The 20,294-nt window shown below is 50.5% G+C and overlaps 1 protein-coding gene across 4 annotated transcripts in view; it reads right to left on the bottom strand.

The window, feature by feature from the left end:
• Positions 1–13,700, bottom strand: part of RIPOR3 (RIPOR family member 3) — a 65,202-nt gene extending 51,502 nt beyond the window's left edge. The window contains exons 1-2 of one of the 4 annotated variants that reach the window (XM_088789074.1): positions 13,683–13,700; positions 12,994–13,368 (exon numbers count right to left, since the gene is read on the bottom strand). In XM_088789074.1, the coding sequence (XP_088645200.1) occupies positions 12,994–12,996 (3 nt within the window). In that variant the 5' untranslated portion in view covers positions 12,997–13,368; positions 13,683–13,700. Of the gene's footprint in view, positions 1–12,842; positions 13,620–13,682 lie in introns of those variants that run through there. The other 3 variants (XM_074317881.2, XM_074317882.2, XM_074317885.2) reach the window with 3 other exon arrangements.
• Positions 13,701–20,294: the final 6,594 nt, after the last annotated feature.

Raw genomic sequence — 20,294 nt, 5'->3', positions numbered from 1 at the left:
TAGGACTGGGGTTTGTGAGAAAGCTCAGATCAGTTACAAGAAATAAAGAAAAGACATTTTTCTCCGCATACGCATGTGAGGAATGGGCAGCCCCGTGTTAGTCACCAGGCAGGAGGCTCCTGTGGGCGGGAACCACACCTGTCCGCTCAGCACTGTCCGAACCGTAGTGGGTGCTCAGTGAACATCCACGGAAGAAGTGAATATGAGGTTCCGTTGTGACTCTGGGTGGCAGGAAGCCAGGACTGGGGCTGGGAAGCAAAAATTCTTGTCTCGGCTTCCTCAGGGGCACAGGCTTTGGACTCAGACCCCGTTGGGCTCAAACCCAACTTGGGCTTGACCTTTGTGTGGGCAGCTTCTGACATGGTCCCAGTGATCCCACCTGCTGGCAGTCACGCTCTTCTTAAGTTCTTAAGTGTGAGTGGACCCAGTGACTTGCTTCTGATGACTAGAATATGACAAGAGTGATGGGATGTCATCTCTAAGATTAGGTTTTAAAAGACAGTGACTCAGCTCTCTCTCTCTCTCTACGCACACACACACACACACACACACGCATGCACGCATGCACATATGCACACGCACCTTCTTGGCCTGCTTACTTTGACAAAGCAAGCTGCCACGCTGGAGAGGCCGACATGGCTAAGAACTGAGGCCTTCAGCCAATAGCCAGAGAGCAACTGAAGCCTCCAGCCAATAGTCAGAGAGGACCTGAGGCCTCCAGCCAATAGCCAGAGAGGAACTGAGGCCCTCAGTCCAAGGACCCACAAGGAACTAAATCCTGTCCATACACTAAGTGAACCTGGAAGCGGATCCTGCCCCAGTCGAACCTTGAGATGGCTGGAGCCCCACCGACACCTTGGCTGCGGCCTGTGAGAGCCTCTGAAGTAGTGGACCCAGCCAAGCCACGCCTGGACCCCCAACCCACAGAAGCTGGGGATGATAAACACGTGTTGTTTTAAGCTGCTACATTTTGGGGTCATGTGGAATGTAGCTGCAAAAGACTAAGGCAGCCCCTCGGTAGCTCTGCACCCATGGACGAGTTACTTTATGTGTGTGCCCTCATCTAAAGAGGGGCATAAGAATTGCACCTCCTCACCTAATAGGTCCATTACAAGGACCAATACAACGAATAAATGAATGGATGGATGAGTGAATGAGACCACTGGTTGGAGCAGTGAGAAGATCACAGCATCAGGAAAGAAAACCCAAGGGGCCGATCGGAATGAAGCTGTGAAGAGCTTTCACTGAGCAGCTGCCATGAGGCCTTTGCACCCCTGGGAAGGTTCCTCGCCAAGGGGAAGCCCTACCTGTGTCCTCACTTCACCAGCCAGTTCTTCCTGAGGCTCCCAAGGACCAGTGCTCAGAGCTGCCAGGACGCTCAGCATCCTCTGCCACCCCCACACTGGGTTCTGCTGTCCCTTCTTCATGGATTATGTTCCCTATGGGGCTGCTGTTGCCCAAAAGCTGGCCGGGCTTGGCGCCATGGAGACAAACAAGCTGATAGCCACAATATCTGATAGCCCCAGAAACTGACCCTCGTGGGAGAGCTGCAGCCAGCTGGCATGAGTACCACGGCCTGGCCACAGCCCCTGGGCAGTCAGTCCTGGGGGGTGACAGGGACAAAGGGGAGGGGTCACACTTCAGCCTTCACATGGTAACAGATGCCTGACTCTCAGTTGGGAGAACCGACTTTCGACCTGGACACACATCACAGCACCTGGGAGCCTTAACGAAAGGCTGTGTGACACTCAGACCTGAGCTGGACCCGTCGTGCTGCCCACCTGTAACCAGGCTTGATTGCCCAGAGAGGGCACATCTGTCTCAGCTGGAGCTGGAGCCACCGAAGCAGAAGTGCCACAGGGGCCATGTGGCCAGTGTCTGTCCTTCCCTCCCTCCTAAGTTGGGGAATCAGACTCTTGATGTTCACAGGCCTGGAGACTAGTTGGCAGCCCACAAGCAACTCACCTGTAACAGGTAGAGGTGTGGGGGGTAACCCTAGCTCCTTTCTTGGTCCTCCCCACTCCAGCTTCTCAGCTGCTAGACACACAGGCCGCCCCAGCTGGGTAACAACCATCATCGGTACTGGTCTCCCAACTGCCCTGAGGGGCAGGTGCCAGGAGCAGGCTCCTGCCCAGGGTGCAGCAGGCAAGTTAGGAGCCTGGCCCTCGACCCACAGTTGGAGGCTGGAGTGCTGCTTCTCTCTTATTCCAGCTTTGGATCTTCTCCATGCTCCACCAGCAGCACACCCTATCTTCACCATGACAGCAAAGGTCAGCATTAACGAGAACTCGCTCCGTGCCATTAGCTCAGGGAATCCCCACAAACACCCCCCCCCGCCCCCCCACACACAGGTAGATTATGTGAAAATTTCTATTTTACGCAGGGGCTGGCTAAGGCCCTACTGGTCAGTAGAGGCAGCAGGATTTGAACCCAGGCAGTCTGGCTTTGGGGCAGCACTCTCTGTGATATGGCCGGCTCCTACATACTGGCCAGCCATCCCCAGCAAAGCTCTGCAGGCTGGCGGTGTCCTTCGGGAACCCCTGATCTCCCCAGAGGCCACCAATCCACTCGCTGGCCAGGAGAAGGCTCCCCAGCTCTCCCTGCTGACAGCACAATATTTCTTGGCCCCAAAGCCACAGATGTTGGAAACTATAATCCTTCCTTCCTGACTCTGAGCTTATGGCTCCAAGAGGCTCCTAATGCACACGCCTCCCATTAACCAAAGCAAGTTCTTTCCACGGCCGCAACCCAGGCGTGTAAAAATGTAAACTGCCGTACATAGTATGGCAGCACGCTTGTTTATCCCTGTCAGACCTCATTCCGACCCCACCAGGCCCCCTCTCCCCTCACTGTCACCCTGTGAGGGCCTTGGCCAGGCCTGGCCTAAGAAGTCAGGGTTTGCGGACCCGACAGAGTGAACCACTTTGCGAGCATTTGATAGCGTTGTCTCAGTGTCGAATAAATCACACTTTAATGGACCATCTTTCAATTTGTCGCCCCAAGTCAAGACTCCTAAAATGTTACCAGATGTTAGGGATGAAATGTGTGCCTCTGGCATGCTCGTACATCCACAGGGGTCACGCCGGCTGCCTACCCACAGGAGAGCCGGGCACCAGTGATCCGAGGAAGAACACAACTTCACGTGTGGATTCCCTTCCTCCCCCTTTTCATGGCCTCTTTGGGGGAGAGGTGTCTGGAGGGATGGTAACAACCATCATCGGTACTGGTCTCCCAACTGCTCTGAGGAGCAGGTGCCAGGAGCAGGCTCCTGCCCAGGGTGCAGCAGGCAAGTTAGGAGCCTGGCCCGCGACCCACAGTCGGAGGCTGGAGTGCTGCTTCCCTCTTATCCTAGCTTTGGATCTTCCCTATGCTCCACCAGCAGCACAGCCTATCTTTCTCCTGGGCCAGGAGAAAGTAGGTCTCAGATAGCTGGGATTCTGAGACAGAAAGTATGGTGACTCCAAGCTCCTAGGTGGAGATGGGACGTCTTGAAACCTTCCCAGCTTTGCAGTCAGAAACAAAAGGGTGTGAAGTCCAGATTTTCTGTTTACCAGCTGTGTGACCTTGGGCAAGGCAGTTCACCTCTCTGGGCCTCAAACAGAGGTAATCCACAGAACCCACTTTGCAAGGTTGTAAAGAGGGCTACATGGGAGAAGGAAAGAAAGGAGCTTAGAAAAGTGCCCACTCGTAGTATGTGCTGCACAAACCCTGTGGTAAGAGGAGCGTTAATAACAGTTAATATGTATTAGGTGGTGTCGTGAATTGAACAGTGTCGCCCCCAAAATGCATGTCTCCCCAGAGACTTAGAATGTGACCTTCTTTGGAAACAGAGTCTGTGTAGATGTAATTAGTTAAGATGAGGTCACATGGGATTAGAGTGACCCTAAATCCCATGACCGGTGTCCTTGTAAGAGGAGAAGAGGACACGCAGAAGAAGGCCAGGTGAAGGCAGCAAATATCCATTCATTTGCTTCCTCGTTCAAGGCAAATCCAGTAGCAGACGGGGCAGGGACCAGGGCAGCGTCGATGTGCAAGGAGCCCTCTGGCCCATTTGATGTCCTCAGACAATTCCTAAGGTCATCCTTGGATTTACCTTCTCTGGATTGTCTGCAGTTGCTGCCACTAAGCAATAGGATGGAGGGAAAGTAACAAAATACAGGCAAAACCACCCTTACGATGCAACCCAGCAATAAAGTTCCACGACCCGGGTCAGGAGTGTTTTTCCACCAGGAAACCAGAAAGTTCATCTGAGTTTCTTCATCCTTTGTCCCAAGATGCAAAAATGTCAGAAATGTGCAAGGGCTCTGGCCACAGAGGGACACTGGATCTCGCCCCCACGGTCCATTTCCTGCATGGGGCTGAGGGTCAGTCGGGGGGAAGACCAGTGCTCTGAGAGTCGGGACACGTGGGTCGGCTCTCACTGGACCTCATGCTTGCCATGTGGCTCAGGGTGAGGGCCCCTCTCTGGACCCCAGTTTTCTTATCTGTATACTGGGGGTGACAACCTCTGGCCCACCATCTCACAGAGGGGCCCAGATGATAACCGCAGCTCATATCCGGCTGTTTTCCTCTGTTCTCCCGAAGGAGTCAGCAACATGAGAAATGGGCCCCCTCTGTCAGTGCCTCCGCAGACCCTACTTTATAACAAGGGGACTTGGCCCTGTCCGTCAGATGCACAGACGGCATGCACGACACCGTGCCGGTTTCCGGGAGGATATGTACAACTGTTTCCACTGATTAGCATATCGGCACTAACGCCCACTGACTGAGCACTCGCTAGATCCAAAGCATTAGGTGCTTTGCCTATAGAATTCTCACAACAAACCAGCAAGATACATGTCATTAGAATTCCCATTTTCAAGAGAAAACTCAGTTCAGAGGGAGTAAATTGCCCAAGGCCACACAGTTAGGTTGGACTCCTTTTGAACGCTGCTGCCTGCAAGTACCCACGGCCCAGAGGGCGGCTCAAGTGAGACCCGGCCCCTCCCATAGATGTGACATTCCTAACAGAAGCTTGCAGTTCTCATGCCCAATACAAGGTCAGACCATGCACACGTTACATCGCTGAGACCCCAAAACACCTTCCTGAGAGGCTGTTACCATGATTATTATCGTGCTCGTGTGCATAAGGACACGGAGGCCCAGGAGTGACACGGGTGGTGGCCCTCAGAAGTCAGGGCCAAAATCTGGCCCTCCTGACTCCACATCTAGGGTTTCGTTTCCCCCATTCCAAACTGGAGCTGCATACCTGGGTGCTAAATGCACACAGAGAGTCAAGGGTGTTGGAACAAAGATCCTAGGGGGCGTCTTAGAGGTAGAGAATCACAAAGGATAGGCAACACCTGTGTGGCACAGCTTTCCTCTCCCCAGACCACTTCAGGGCATTTACAAGGTAGCTGGGGGTGGGAGGGCTCCCGCCACCCACCCTGGGACCGCAGTTCCCCAGGGACCCAGGAGGAATCTGTCCCGCATCCCGCCCCGCCCCTCCACACAGGCCTGCCTGCATGCCAGGCCAGGGCTGGCCCTTCGCCCGCACACCTCTCTTCATTCTGCAGGCCCCAGGAAGGAAGGTCCAGAGCCAAGCTTATCGTGGGGCTCGCATACCTTAGGGGAGGGCTGGGTACACAAAGCCACAGGTTATTCAATGCAGCATTATTTGCCATCACAAAAGGCTGGAACTGATCTCACGTCCATCAACAGGAGACTAGGTGGAGATACTCTGGCACAGCCACACAGGACTCACGTGTCAGCGGGGGAAGAGTGGGAGGGTCCCAAGCAAATACTGAAGGCCGACGTTTGTGAAGCGTTTGACACATGGTCAGGGCCTCTCCCAAGTGGATTAACCCATTTGATCCTTACGTCAGACTCAGGAGGAGGGACCCCGATCATCACTTAAAAATGAGGAAACTGAGGCACCAAAAGGTCAAGTCCCTGGCCCCAGACTCATGGCTATAAATGGTGAACATGGGATTTGGAGCAGGCAGTGGGCATCAGAGCCACACTCAGAACCATTCTGCCACACAGCCTCCCAGCCGCTCCATCTTGCCAAGGTCCCCATCTGCCAGGAGCACCCCGGAAGCTGGGAAAGAAGAGAAACACGCAGACCGCCCTCAGCACGTCCCACCACGCTGGCCTGGGGGAGCAGGTGTCATCAGAAGAGGCTTGACTGGAACAGATTGTGATAACTCAGACGCGGTGGTAGCCAACTCCTCTCTCCCGTCAATTACAACCTGCGGGGCCCACTGATTATTTTTATAGCCTTTCCTGGAGTCATGACAAGGAAAACGAAATGATCCACAGGACCCCTTTCATCACGAACAGCCGGGTTTCACTGTTGGGGGTGGAGGAAGGAAAGAAAAATGACTTTTTTCCCCCACTTTGAGCTAATCAACAGAACTGAAGCCCAGGCGGCCAGCGTGTTGGTGTTGAGAAAAGCTGTTCTCAAGCAGAACTAATTGGCAACAGAAATGGAATTTTCTCCCCTGAAAAAGTCGACATGCTTTATCCCTGGGAATGACCCTACGGAATAGGTATTCCAGACATGTTGTGTGCAACTGCCCACACGCAGCCATCAGCCTCACACAGACGAGGTCAGAGCCAACCTGGGCTGCTTACCACTCAATGAGATGGTCACAAAGGTGAACGGCCCAAACCAGCCCAGCCTGGAGTGGACGTGGCTCCCCTGTTGCCCAGCACCACTTCCCTCCTCCCAGGGCCAGCCGTTGGCTTTGGGGTCCTCACACCCTGATTTGCAGATACTGGTCTGAGTGGCATTCATCCCTCTAAGCAGGGAATTGGCCGGGCAGGCTCCCACCAATGAGCATGTTCCAGGCCTTTCAGGAATGGGTGTATAACCCCACCAGAAACAAGGAGGCACGAGAACATTTAATGAGGCTTCTGAAAAAGGGAGCTCTTGCCATTTTAGAGATGCAGAGAGGTGACAAGTACAAAATTCAAGAGAGTGGCTCTGCAGTGGGGAGGACCACGTAAGTAGATACAAGTAATTGTCAGAGTTCTAGGTCTTGGGTGGGTGACAGGAATACAGGTGTTCTTTATGTTAGAAGTAGGTATAGTGAGACTCCGAAGGAAGGGTAAAGTGGGCCATTTGGGTGCCTCCTTCCATATGTCATGATGAGATGATGATTAATTCAATTCTACCTGAGGTCCAGTTTTGAAGTCTTGAGGAAAGCTCTCTGGACCTGGATGTGGAACCAGGGAGCTACCGTGTTTCCCCCGAAAATAACACTGGGTCTTATACCGTATTTCCCCAAAAATAAGACTGGGTCTTATATTAATTTTTGCTCCAAAAGACACATTAGGGCATATTTTCAGGGGATGTCTTGTTTTTTCATGTACAATAATCTATATTTATTCAAATACAGTCATGTTATCTTCTTCTGGAACATCGTCATAACGTACTAAATGCGTCCATCTGGCTGACGATCTTAACTGGGGTTTATTGTCGGGGTAGGTCTTCTTTTCAGGGAAAGACGGTATGTGGACGCTCTCCCTGGGATTCTCAGGCCCTTCCTTTTGCAGTGAACCAGGGACATGACTATTTGGTCCCTGGTGGGTGGAGGCATCCAGTGGTGCATTTGAAAGGAACACTATGCCCCCACCTGCCACGTCTTCCCTCCCTTCAGTCCTCCCCTGTGGGATGAGTTTGGAAGGTGATGTTGGGAAGGTCCTCATAGGAGGACTGGGGTGGGGGTGGGGGGTTCAATTCAGGAGACAATACGGTAACAGCTACCTGACCACAACAGAATCTATACCCCATAATCTGCCTGACTCCCAGGTTTCTCTGGACTTGGATCAGGAAGAGGGTGTTATTTTTCAGGACCCTCCGAACCCACCTGAGACAGACAAGGAGGTGAGTGCAGGGACCACATGAAAGGGCCCTGGGCTGGCCACCCTGGCCTGGGGTTGGCCTGACAGGTACCTCTGATGATGCACAGTTCCACAGACTCTCATTGTTATGCAGACACTGGCCCCTTGGTGAGGCAACACAGGCTATGAAAATGTGTACAGTGGTACCTCGGTTTTCTAACATCTCCGATGACGAACATTTTGGTTCACGAACGCCGTAAACCCAGAAGTAAATGCTTCGGTTTTCGAACATGCCTCGGAAGTCGAACATGTCACGCGGCTCCCGCTGAGTGCAAGATCCTAGGGCCCAGCTGCCTGCTGTTTTTGAACGTTTCAGAACTCGAACGGGCTTCCTTAACGGATTACGTTAGAAAACCGAGGTACCACTGTGTTTGGAAATGAAATGGAGCCCCTGGCTAGAGGTTCCTTGTGACTCTGATTCAGGATTCTCCCCAAAAGTCTGGCTGTCTTGTCATCCTTGGCAACACAGCAAAGCAAATATTTCCACAAGTATGAATTGAGGACCTACTATGTGCCAACAAGCATTCACTGAGTGCCTACTATGGGATACAGCATTGAACAAAACAGGCAAAAGAAAAACTACAAAAAAAAAATCCCTGCCCTCAGGAAAGTCACATTTTAGTAGAAGACATTTAAGAAAAGGAAAAATAATCGTCTGTTGGACGATGATAAGTGGTGAGGAGTGAGCCATGTGGTGATCTGGAGAATGAGCGTCTCAGGCAGAGGGGTAAAGCAAGTGCAAAGGTCCTGAGGCAGGACTGTGCCTGGCACAATTGAGAACAGCAAGTGTGGCACGGGGGAGAAGAAGGGAGATGAGGTCCAGATCCGGCAGGGCCTTGTGGGCGTGGTAAGGACTTTGTCTTTTACTCTTCGTGAGATGGGAGCCAGGACTGCGGGGTGAGGGGAGGGTGTCCTGAGCAGAGGACGGACAGGACCTGATTTCATTTTAACAGGACCCTGCTGGCTGCAAGTGGAGGATACACAGTCAGAGAGGCAAGAGGAGAAGCAGAGACATCAATGAGGGGCAGCTACAAGAGCCCAGAGAAAGATGATGGCCACTTGGCCCAGGGTGGGGGCAGTGGAGGCGACAGCGAGCGGTCAGCTTCCGGATTCAGGTTGAGGGTAGAGACAATAAAATTCCTTTTTACTGAAAAGTGGAAGCAGCCGGGCTCTCCTTGTGTGTTTTGGGGTCAAGAAAGTTTGAGACCTGGTGAGAAAGTAGAGGCTTGGTTATCAAAAGGGAACCCTTTTTACAATCTGCTGACACTGTGTTACGCAGGCATTGAAAGGAACGGTTTAGGTCTTCGTGGGCTAACAGGGTAAACACCCAGGATATATTGGCAAGTGCAAAAAGGAATATGTAGAAGAAAATGGAAAATGATCTCATTTTTGAAAAATTAAAACATGAACATGAATAGATATGCATAGTCTGAAAGAATAGGCATATCTGACTCCACAGTGGTTACCTGGAGTGGGAGCCACGGGTATTTAAACTAGAGAATGCCCTTCCGACCACACAAAATAAATTAATAATAAACCCTGTTTTCAGTTCTTTTTAAAATTTCTGTGGGCCTGTCTCGCTTCTGCCATCACAGTGCGCTTCTCTTAGCCAATGTCCCCACCTAGGCCCCCTCCTTGGCCTGGACTGTACGGGGAGGCGGAACTTGGGAAAGAGAAATATTTTCCTCTCGTGCTTGTTGGCTTGGGAGAACTGGAAAGGACCCACCTGGCTCCTAAAGTTTCTAAAAATAGAAACTTGTCTTAACTTGCCTATAGTTTTGGCTTAGCCGTTCCTTCTACTCGGTCCAAGATGTCGTTTGTATTAGGGAGTCACGTGCTGTGCATGAAAAATACAGGATGGCAGGAGTGAGACCTGCCATGGAATGGAATTGAGCAGGGAGCTGCCACTGAGAGGACGCCAGAAATGCTGCCAGTGGAGACGACGCTTTCTATCCCACCCGACCTGTGCAATCATTCCAGAGCTTAGCAGGAGAGAGGAGTCCGGCTGTTGGTTTGTTGTAGCCGAGAGGAGGAAGTGGAGGGAACTGTGTCCACAGCCCAGAGCCTGGGCTGAGGGATGAGAGTGGTCTGTGACAGGGCTTCTGAGACCCTGGGCACAAGCATATATGCTGTGGAGCCAGTGGTGTGCTGGTAAAGGTTTAACAGCCAGCTTTCCAGGAGAAAGTGTGTGTGTGTGTGTGTGTGTGTGTGTGTGTACATATGTGCGCATGTGTGTATACAAATCTATGGCAACTTACATACACATACACTTAGGTTTACTATAGATTGTATTGATGTAAAACACATGTAGCACAGAATTTACAAATAAAAATTTATAATACCCCTTTTTGCGAATTTCATATCATCACTTGATTCACACAGGATGTTTTCATTGACTTTCGCCCCTAATGCTTGTATCTGGGGCCAACCTGGGGTTATGACTGATGACCGCCTGGAGTTCCTCGGGAATGTTGGCGGATATTTCCTTTGACTTCAAGGAGTGACACAAAAGTGATCCACCAAAGAGCGTGTCGGAACTTCACTCATTTGTCAACAGAATGAGCAAGTTCCTTGACTTTTGGTGCTATTCGCCGTGTAAGAGCGAGAGAGAGCGAACACACTTTTATGTCTAATCTGCACCGCTAATGTTTTCCCTCAGTTCCTCACATCTAGACAATGAGCTAGACAGTAAGTCAAGCCCTGAGTTGTACTGTTTGCCGACTCCCAAGGTGGCCGACATCAGGCTACCAACCTGATGTTGCTTAAAAAAAAAAAAGAAAGAAAGAAAGAAAGTGGGGAGCGGTAGTACTAGCACACCATTACACAGAATCTCTGCCAGACACCTCCCATTGACAGACATAGCCCCAGGACTACAGGAGCACAGATAACGGGAAAATGTAGTTTAAAACATGAAAAGTGAGGGTTTTGAAGGCATATCATCTTTGTTTTTAAAGTAACTTAACTATAAGTTTCTGAAGTTTAATTTTCAATAATGGCTCTGTTTAGCAACCAGTTCACCAAATTCCTGAAAATCTGACAACCGGCTTTCGCAAGCCAGTTCCAGCTGGCTCCCACACTCTACTGTGTAGGGACCACATGGCAATAGTGTCAGAGGCTGGGGAGGGAGCCATGCCTTCCACCTCTGCCCAGAACCCGGAGCAACTTGGGCATGCTCAGAATGGGCAATGGCAACAGCGAAGCCTCTCTAAGTGGCCTTGGGAACAGATGCAGGAGGGGACAAATAGGACAAGAGATCAGTTTGTGAGCCCATGGGAGACGCCCCTTTGGAACAAGAACTGGAGGACATGGGGGGGGGGGGTTGCTGAGCTTCTGGTGACGAGTAGGTGCGGGCTCTGTAACCAACAGACATCTGGGTTACATCACTCTGCACAAAAACGAAGCTGCAAGACGGAACTGGGCTTTCAGCAACTCATGAGGCTCTGCAGAAGATCGTGGGACCGTAGGACTGATATCACGGCATCAGTGATGTGGCACTTACATCTTCAAGCCCACCGTAATTCCAACCTCCTCCGGCACCTTCTCTGATGCCAGATTCATGGGGATCCACAGAGCAATTTTCCACCTCCCTAAGCTGTACCCTCAGACACCCTCACCCAAGTTTGGAACTTAAGTGCTCTCCAACCAGAGTCATAGGATTTTAGAGCTGCAAAGAGATCTTAGAGATTTCTTAAAATAAGCCCTTCATTTTACAGATGGGGAAACGGAGGCCAGGAGAGGGAAGCGAGTAGCTCAAAGTCAGAAAGAAAAATCAAGGGTAGAACTGGGTAGAGTGACCAACTGTCCCATTTGCCCAGGACTGAGGGGGGTTTCTGGGGCAAGTTGGTCACCCTAGACCTGGGACCACTGAGGTCTTGGCTCGAGCCCCAGGGAGAGGGCCTGAGCCAGTCCCTGGAAGGACAGGAGGCCTCAGTCAGTACACCGAAGGATGGAATTTTCCAGGGAAGAGAAAAGAGGAGGCCACATCTGGGTGCCGGGACCTCCACCTCTGGCCAGATGCCTGGCACCAGAGGGATTTCCCACCTGCCGCGGCCCTGCTGTGCATTTCTTATCTGGCTGCTGCTAGCCACAGCTGCAGGGATGTACATGCAAATAGCCTGCGATAATATTAATGTGTGATTCCCCTGGGGAGGCATGTGGAAAGCACTGTATGTATTTCACAATTCTATTTCGTCCAGAGGAGCAGTGGGGGCCCTGAATGATTTGAAACAGATTTTTGAAAAGGCAAAATAAAACTGGAACAAAACCTAGTAGAAGCATGTGCCACACTCTCCACCCCCAGCTCTCTCCACGCCTGCCCAATATTAACCCTCTTCTCTCACACCCAGGAGCCTCCTAGGACAGGGCAGCAAACACGGCAAATGACATCAGGCACTCTTCATTCAAGCCAGCAGTCCCGGCCCATCCCAGGACAGCGTGCCCCCTCCCTGGGCTGTCATTCTATCCAAATAGCTGAAGGCTGTGCGACCTGTTGCTTCTTCCTCTGTCCCACCTCTCTGCCTCCCTCCTACAGATAATACTCCCTCCTCCTTCACCCCTGCTTCCTGGGGTAATTGCGAATCACGGAACACAGAATACAGACTACTGGGTGTGGAGAGTTTAGCGGAAGTCAGAAAGAGTGAGGTCTGATTTTCATCTCTGCCACTGACCAGCTGTGTGATCTTGGGCAAGTTGCTTCACTTCTCTGAGCCTGTTTGCTCCGTGTAGGATGAGAAGAAGAAGACCTACCCCACCGGAGGCTTGTGAGGACTCCCAGAGCTAAAGCTTCATAATACCTAGCAGAGTGCCTGGCACACAGCAGAGACACACAAGGAATAGCAGTCATAGTAAGAGCCCCTTAAAGATCGCCTCCTTCAGCCATTCCATTTTAGAGATGGACAAAGGGAGGCCCAGAGAGGGGAGAGAAGCAGCCCAAGGCCACATAGTAAGATAACTACCTTGTCATCTTGGCCTCCACGCAGGCTCCCTTCTCAGGCTTTGGGAGCTTCAGGCTGGGAAGTGAGGAAATGCTGCCCTCCTCACACCTCGCCTCCCTCTGGAGTCTGGTCCGCACGCCAGGCCAGCGCACACGGGACACTGGGCACTCACCATCAGCAGACCTGGACTTTCGGGGCCGTGTCACACCATCCTACTCAAAGCAGTCCGGCTTTCTCCATCGCGGAAGCACGCATCGACCGGCTCTCATCCGCTGTAGGACTCAGGCGATGAGCCAGGACTCAGAAAGCCGGTCCAGTCTAGCCACTCCGGTGTTCGCATCCGAAGAGCCCACTGTCCCCCGTCTTCCTTGCGGTGCCGGCTCTGATAGCGCAGCTGGATACTTATCTGGCCTGTGTCAGGGTGCAGCCGGTCGTGGAGCCCGGGTTCCAGGAAGCCCGCCTGGGGGCCCCCCTGCAGGCCCTGCTCCCCCGGATGCTGCCTGCTGCTCTGGCCGCTGCCGATTGCCCGTCAGTGTCACTCTGAGCTCTGCCAGGGAGAATTCCATGCTGGCCCCCAGCAGGCGGGGCCCCCACCCCTTCACGTCCCACCCCCCACTCCCATCTTGGCAAGGGGACTGGGAAAGGCAGCTAGTTTCAAGTCCGCACAGCGTTTGTGGTGATGTCCCGAACTCTCCGCGATTAATCACGGAGCATCTGATTTCTGCTTTGCCTCAGAGGGGGGTGTGGGGACGCCTGGAAGTTTCTGTTTACTCCATTCTGCACTGGGCTGAGTGCTAATCACAAACAGACAGGGACGCCGCTTCCCCCCTCCCTCGCCCCTCCCCCTCTTCCTCTTCTTACCTTGCCGCTTTAGCGTCGCCCTCCTCACACTCTCTCCTTTCCCTCCTTTCTTCCCTCTTTCTCATCTGTGCCCCTCCTCTGACCAGATCTGACCCTCCACAAAGCCCCTTCCTCTGGTCCTGGGTTCCCCCCAAAGCCCATCATCCTCTACACCTCCCACTTCTCCTGGATGAGAATTGGCTTGGCCTTTTTCCTTTACATCTTTATAGTTAGTGATCAGCCTCTTTTACTGCTTTCCCCTCCGTTTGTTTTTATAACCTAATTATTTCAGGGTTTGCCCCCAACACACACACACACACACACACACACACACACACACACACTCCTGTTACATTTGTGTGTGTAAGACTCCTACAAACTTGGTATCTCTGAGTCAAGGAGTGGGTCCCTGTAGGACCCATGACTCATTTTGTCACCTCAACAAGGCTCGCTTTTGGATTCTGCTCAGGGATGCACCCAGGAACAAAGTCCCCATTGAGGCCGCCAGGGAGAGGCCAGTCCTGCAGTGCCTCCCAGCCTGTAACACCTAGAGATGAATTTCTCTCTGCCTCTCCTTGGCTCCTTTCCATCCTGCAGCCACTGCAAACAAGAAACCAAAACTAAACAGCCCCAAAGAACAGAAACTGACACCCCTACCAACCAACTCATACACACACACACACATACACACACACACACACACACACAGACACACACACACAGGCACACACACACACACACACATACTCTGAAGGGTAAGTTGGCAAGAGCTTTGAAAACCGGAACTGAGCTGTCACTCTAAACATCACGCCATATACAGAGGTTTGCTACAATAAATTGTTTATCATAGGAAACAACTGGAAATAGATATCCACCAAATAATGAGTGGTCAAACAGAATGCAGCAGTGTTGTCGTATGCCTTACCAGGCAGCGGTTTAAAAAAAGTGAACTGTGTCTGTATGTAACAACAGAGATGGATCTCTAAGACCTATTATTGAGTGAAAAAGGGGCCGTAGTGGTAATTCGGTATAACCCTGATTGTGTAACCCTCCCCCTTACACAGACATAAAACAAAATACTATGGAAACACATATAAAGCCAGGAAAATAGCCTGGAAGGATATAAACCAAACTGAGTCATTACCTCTGGGAAAGAGGGAGGCAAAATGTTTAAGGGTGGTGCTCTGACCTGCAATAGTTTCATTTCAAAAAAGGACAATGGATTTGTCTATTACACGTGTCCCAGTTCCGTTCTCTGGGGACACTGAACCCGACACATGGAGAAAATTTCATCCACCCATTTTGCCCTCCATAGACTAACTCCAAGAATTCTACAGTAAGTCAGCAGACAAATAAACAGCATTCCTGAGGAAAGAACCCCAAAATTCTGCAAACACTCCAGTTGGATCACCTCCGGTTGGCTGTTTGGACCCCTTGAGCCAACAGTGACTTATCACAGAGTGAAATTCCTTAAGAGCATGGGAGCTGTCCAGTTATGCTGGAGTGGGATTAGACCTCCTGGCAATGAGGACAGCAGATACATACTTGAAAGGAAAGTATTGGAAAGCGATGACTTGGTTTCAGGAAACCATGTCCCTTACTCTAACTTATAAAACATGAAAACCATTTTGAAGCATTTTAAAGGAATGAATGTGAACAAGTTCAGACATTATGCAAAGGACTGCCGAGAAAGCACAGCTTCAGTTTAGCCATTTCCCTCCTGCTCGCTGGCTACGCAGAGGACCACGTGTCACAGACACAACGTGCAAGCAGACCTTGTGTCCGATGCAGGGTGCTTTTTCACATGCTATGGATGGAATTCTCCAGCATGCTGTCTTCTATTCCTCACTTGTCAAACGTACGCTTTAGGAATTCAGCGGGGGGGGGGGGGGGGGGGGAGTTACATAGAGAAGGCAAATGACATTCTCCACAGCCCTGAGCCAGGGGGGCACCCAGCCCCCACCCTCATCCCCCAGGGCAGAAGGAAGCTCCAGGTTTGGAGCCTGGTAGCCTCGAACTTGGGGTTTCCAGCCGTCTGAGGGAGTGTGGTATAGTTAGACCATGCGGTTTCCCAAATTGGGGCTCACACAGGCGGTGCCCAACAGAACTTTAGATGACATACAGACTGGTCACTAAATAAGGTTGACTCACTTAGTGGGAAAGTCATTTTACTCCTGTGGCAATTTTCTTCCAATTCCCTTTGGCCTGGGAGAAAGGCTCAGCTTTGTGCTAATCTGTCTTTCACACCTCTCTAACATTTACTAATCTTCTTTCTTGACAAAGAGAAAGCAAGCCTCAGGCTTGTGTCTTTCAGCAGCCAACAGCTAGAACTGTGTCTGGCAAGTGATCGGGCTTTCCCATTGACACTTTCCAATTTTTAAAAAGTTTAAGTGATTCTACTAGGTAAGAGAAAAACTAATAAACCCTAATAAAACACAGAGTCTGGTTAATAATAATGTATCACTATTGGTGCATTAGTTGTGACAAATGTAACATCACAATGTAAGATGTTAACAGTAAGGGACAGAATGAGAAATTAGGTATAGGGTATATAAGAATTCTCTGTACTCTCTTTGTAACTTTTCTTTAAATCTAAAACTATTCTAAAATGGAAAATTTCTTTAAATATGTAATAGCATGGAAATATTTAATAGCATGGACAATAAATAATTCCATGCTCTTTTTATTTATTTTTTAATGTATAGATGGGGAGAAATAGGGAAAACAAATGTGGCAAAACCATGAACAGGTGGGGAATCTAGGGGAGCGGTACACCGGTGCTCTAGGAGCTATTCTCTCCTGCAGGTTTGAAATTTGTCAAAACAAAAAGTTAGGAGAGAAAGTAAATCAATTTAAAGAAAAATATTAAGTATCTAAGAGCCCAGGTGGCAAATGAATTGGGCCAAAGTTGTCAAGGTGGCGCCTGAGTTGCTGGCATTTGGGGGACACTAGGCTAAGAGATGGTCTGGCAGGGAGATAATCTGTGACGACTTCAAATGACCTCTCAAGTTCCTGAGTGGCCACACTCCCACTACCTGTAGCCCCAGAATCTTCTCTGCAGCCCCCACAGGCACACACCTCCAAACAGCATAGTGTTTCTAACACTTTTAAACTATTTCCCATCTGCCTCCGTGTTCCCCTCATAGCAGCCTCATGACATAAGCAGGGCAGGTGTCATCACCCTGCGTGCCAGGCTGGGCATTTCGGGGACAGAGATGAAGAAGGAGGAAATGTCCTAGTGGGAGACTGACATGTACATAGAGACCTGCAATGCCACGTGCTAACTTTAGCCCAGGTAGTGAGCGCCCGGTGGGGCGATGAGGGAGACGCCTCTGCCTTTGAGAATGAAGGGGATGCCCCAGGGAAGAATGAGTAAGCAGAAAGAGTACGTGATCTTTCTAGAATACCTCTGTTCTCGGGCCCTCAGGGCAAGGCCAAGCTGGCACTCTCGGGGGCCCTGTGGAGCCTGTCTGTCCCCTTTGGGGTGCATGTTAATCCTCCTCAAGCCTCCTGCTCGGGAAGGGGGTGGTGCGGTGAGATTAGCAGGAGAAACAGTCTCCAAATCTCATCCCACTTGTTACAATCCATCATCCTCCTGCCGATGGAGGCATCAGAAGTCTCCTCTTTTACCCACCCTGTCAACCTTCAGTGCTGACAAGAACGTGAGAAAGCTCGATTCTTCCTGGAGATAAACATTGCGATCCATCATTATTTCCAGGCTTCTCCTCCGCTCTCATTTCCACCCACAGCCTCACTGCTGGCACCTCTGCTCCACAGTGACACGCTGCCATTTCATCAGATAGACGTGGGCTCTGCCAAACTGGGGCAGCATTTGGAATGACGGGCTCACCCTGGGGCCTCAGCCGGCGCCATAAACCTTGGTGCAGCCGGGGAATGAATCTGCCTTGAAACCTGGGAGCCTATCAGCTGGGGGGATTAGCAACGGCAGAGTCCTGACCTGAAAGAAAATCCCAGACACCCTCCACACTCCCTTAGGGACCCTCCAGAGTCAAATATTTTCAAAACCAACTCCAGTTAAGTAAATAGTTTTCCACATGTGAGTGTGCACAGGGTTTCTCGGAGGACCTGACATTCTCCACTTGGTGACTGTCGTGCCCTTACAAACATAACATTGAAAGCGATCTTTGCATTCCCAGGATGACTTCCCCAGCTGAGGAATTCTGTGACCCTCCTTGAGTTCAGGGCCGTGGCTTTATTTTGGTCTTATATGACAGCACCCCTAAACACATCCTGTACAATTTGATAAGAGCCCTTTACACCCTCCCCCCCCACTCCCACCCCGTGCATGCTTTTTTTGCCACAAATTTCTAGGAAAGTCTTCAAAAATGCTCCATCTAAATTGAACCCTGATGCTAGGAGCACTAATGGGGCTCCCTCTTCAAAGCAATTCTCTGCAACCCGACAGTGTAGAGGGTGCTGCAAACAATGGACTTAAGCGCACAATTTATTTGGGTTGGCTGGACGCATGTTGGTTGGAATCTGCTTGGGGCGGAAAACAAACCCAGTATATGTTTAGATTTATAAATTCTACGGAAAGCACAAATATCTCATAACAGGGCTAGAATGAGACACAGTTAGGAGGCACTGCACACGCAGGCTTTGCTCTTTCCTGGGGGCACTAAGAGAGATTATGAATGGCGTTTTAGTTGCACCACCTTCTTTTCACCACCCCCATCCCCAGACGCATCTAGGGCAGAAGCTGTAGCCTGCATGCCTGACCCTTGTGCAAATGCCCTGATCTGGCTCTTTCCCAGATGCCTTGGGGAGGTGACTGTCCTGTGCACCACTCTGAGTGGTTCCCACTGCCCACCTCCCTCCGTCCTCATCAACCATCCTAAGCATCACAGTCCCTATGCTAGAAAGGAGGAAACTGAGGTACAGGAAGGTGAAGTCACTTTCCCAAGGTCACAGCAAGCAACTGACAGAGCCAGGATTCTAACTTAAGGCGTCTTGCTCTAGAATCAATGCTCTCAATCCTTAGTACTTTTCTAGTAAAATCTACAGAACAACTCGCCGGAATGGTTTATTAACTGGATGTTTTATTGCAGCTGCGTTGGAAGAGAAACAGGGTAAATGGCAAGAAAATGAAGTCATGACTTAACCAAAGCACAGATGAGATCCTCCTCCCCAAATTAAACCAAACAAAAACTGGAAAAGAACGTATTTAACCGTAGCCCCTTAACCTCCTCCACATCCATCTCCAGGCCCAGATAGGAGATGCCAGTTTCAGAGGGGACACTCGGGGTCCCAAAGGACCCAGAGCTGCCCTTTGGGTTCCAGAACAAGGAACTAGAAGCGTGTACCCTAGAGAGATTGCTGTGGCGGCTCATTATAATAAGGGTCCCAGTGAATGTGCCTCCCTGGACGCCACTGTCCTGTATGTTGGATGCCGCTCTTACCTTGACAGGTGGAGCCTGTATCTCCACCCACCTGGATCTGTGACTTACTTAGACCTACAGAATGAGGCGAAAGTGATGGTCTACCAGCTTTGGAGCCAGGACGTCTGTCTTTGCTTTCATTTTCTTGGCATGTCAAGGCCACCAAGAGGCCTGGGCTAGTCCCCTGGAAAATGGAAACCCAGGTGGAAGGGAACCATGGCACCTCAGCTGACAGTCAGACCACTGCCGTGCATGTGAGTGCAGCCACCTGGGTCCTTCAGCCTCGGTCAAGTTGTCAGATGCCTGGAGGCACATGAGTGAGTCCAAGTGAAGCCAGCAGATTTACCAACCCACAGAATCGTGAGGCACAACCAACTCATCACTATACACAGCAGCTAGAGTGGCTGATTTCATGGCTGTCATACACATGTCGTCACTTTAACACGGTTACCACGAAGGTTCTCTGCTGCAACCACAGCTGTAAAGGGAATTCCACTACAACCCTTTACTCTAACGTAGCAGTTTCTGGAGAATTTATTGAAACATACCTCTTAATGTGTCCTCAGCTCATTTATGAGGACACTGGTAGCCCAATAATGATTTTGCTTCTATTTGCTTATAAAACATTTGACCACTGTTTTCCACATAAAAGAGCTATCTTTAGCACCAGTGTCCCAAATAAATTTGGCGCAGAACCGTCCCCTAAGACCTCTTAGGACAACAGAGAAGGTGGACGAGAACACTATTATACGAGAATTCGTTCAGCAAATATTTGAGTCCCAGGCCCTTCGTGAAGGGCTGGGAATACCATCAGAGAAAAGTCCCAAACCTAGACCTAGTGGGAGACCTGGACATTGATTAAAAGAAAACACATGAATGTACGATTGCAAATGGTGTTAAGTGCTGTGAAGAAGCAGCACAGAGTGCTCTGAAAGAAAAGTAGTCTGGTGAGAGGAGGCCAGGAAGCCTTCCTGGAGGAAGTGGCCTTCAAGTTAAGAATTGAAAGAGCAGGTGCAAGAGGAGGTGAAGAATGTTCCAGGCCCAGGAAAGAGCAGATGGCAGTGGTTCTCACAGTTAGGGTAATCTAGAACTCAACTCCATTTTACATGTAAACACAGAGTGGTTTTTTTGCATGGTTTTAATATATACTGATTGTTCCGAGAACGCAATGACCGTGTCCATTGAGAGAACACTGAACTTTACTTGCATAGGAATTTCCATTGGTCATCATTCT

Source organism: Rhinolophus sinicus, chromosome 13 (assembly GCF_057876585.1).
Source record: "Rhinolophus sinicus isolate RSI-liver-muscle chromosome 13, RSI-T2T, whole genome shotgun sequence".
NCBI classification, from domain to species: domain Eukaryota; kingdom Metazoa; phylum Chordata; class Mammalia; order Chiroptera; family Rhinolophidae; genus Rhinolophus; species Rhinolophus sinicus.
This window is presented reverse-complemented; position numbering and strand designations above follow the sequence as displayed.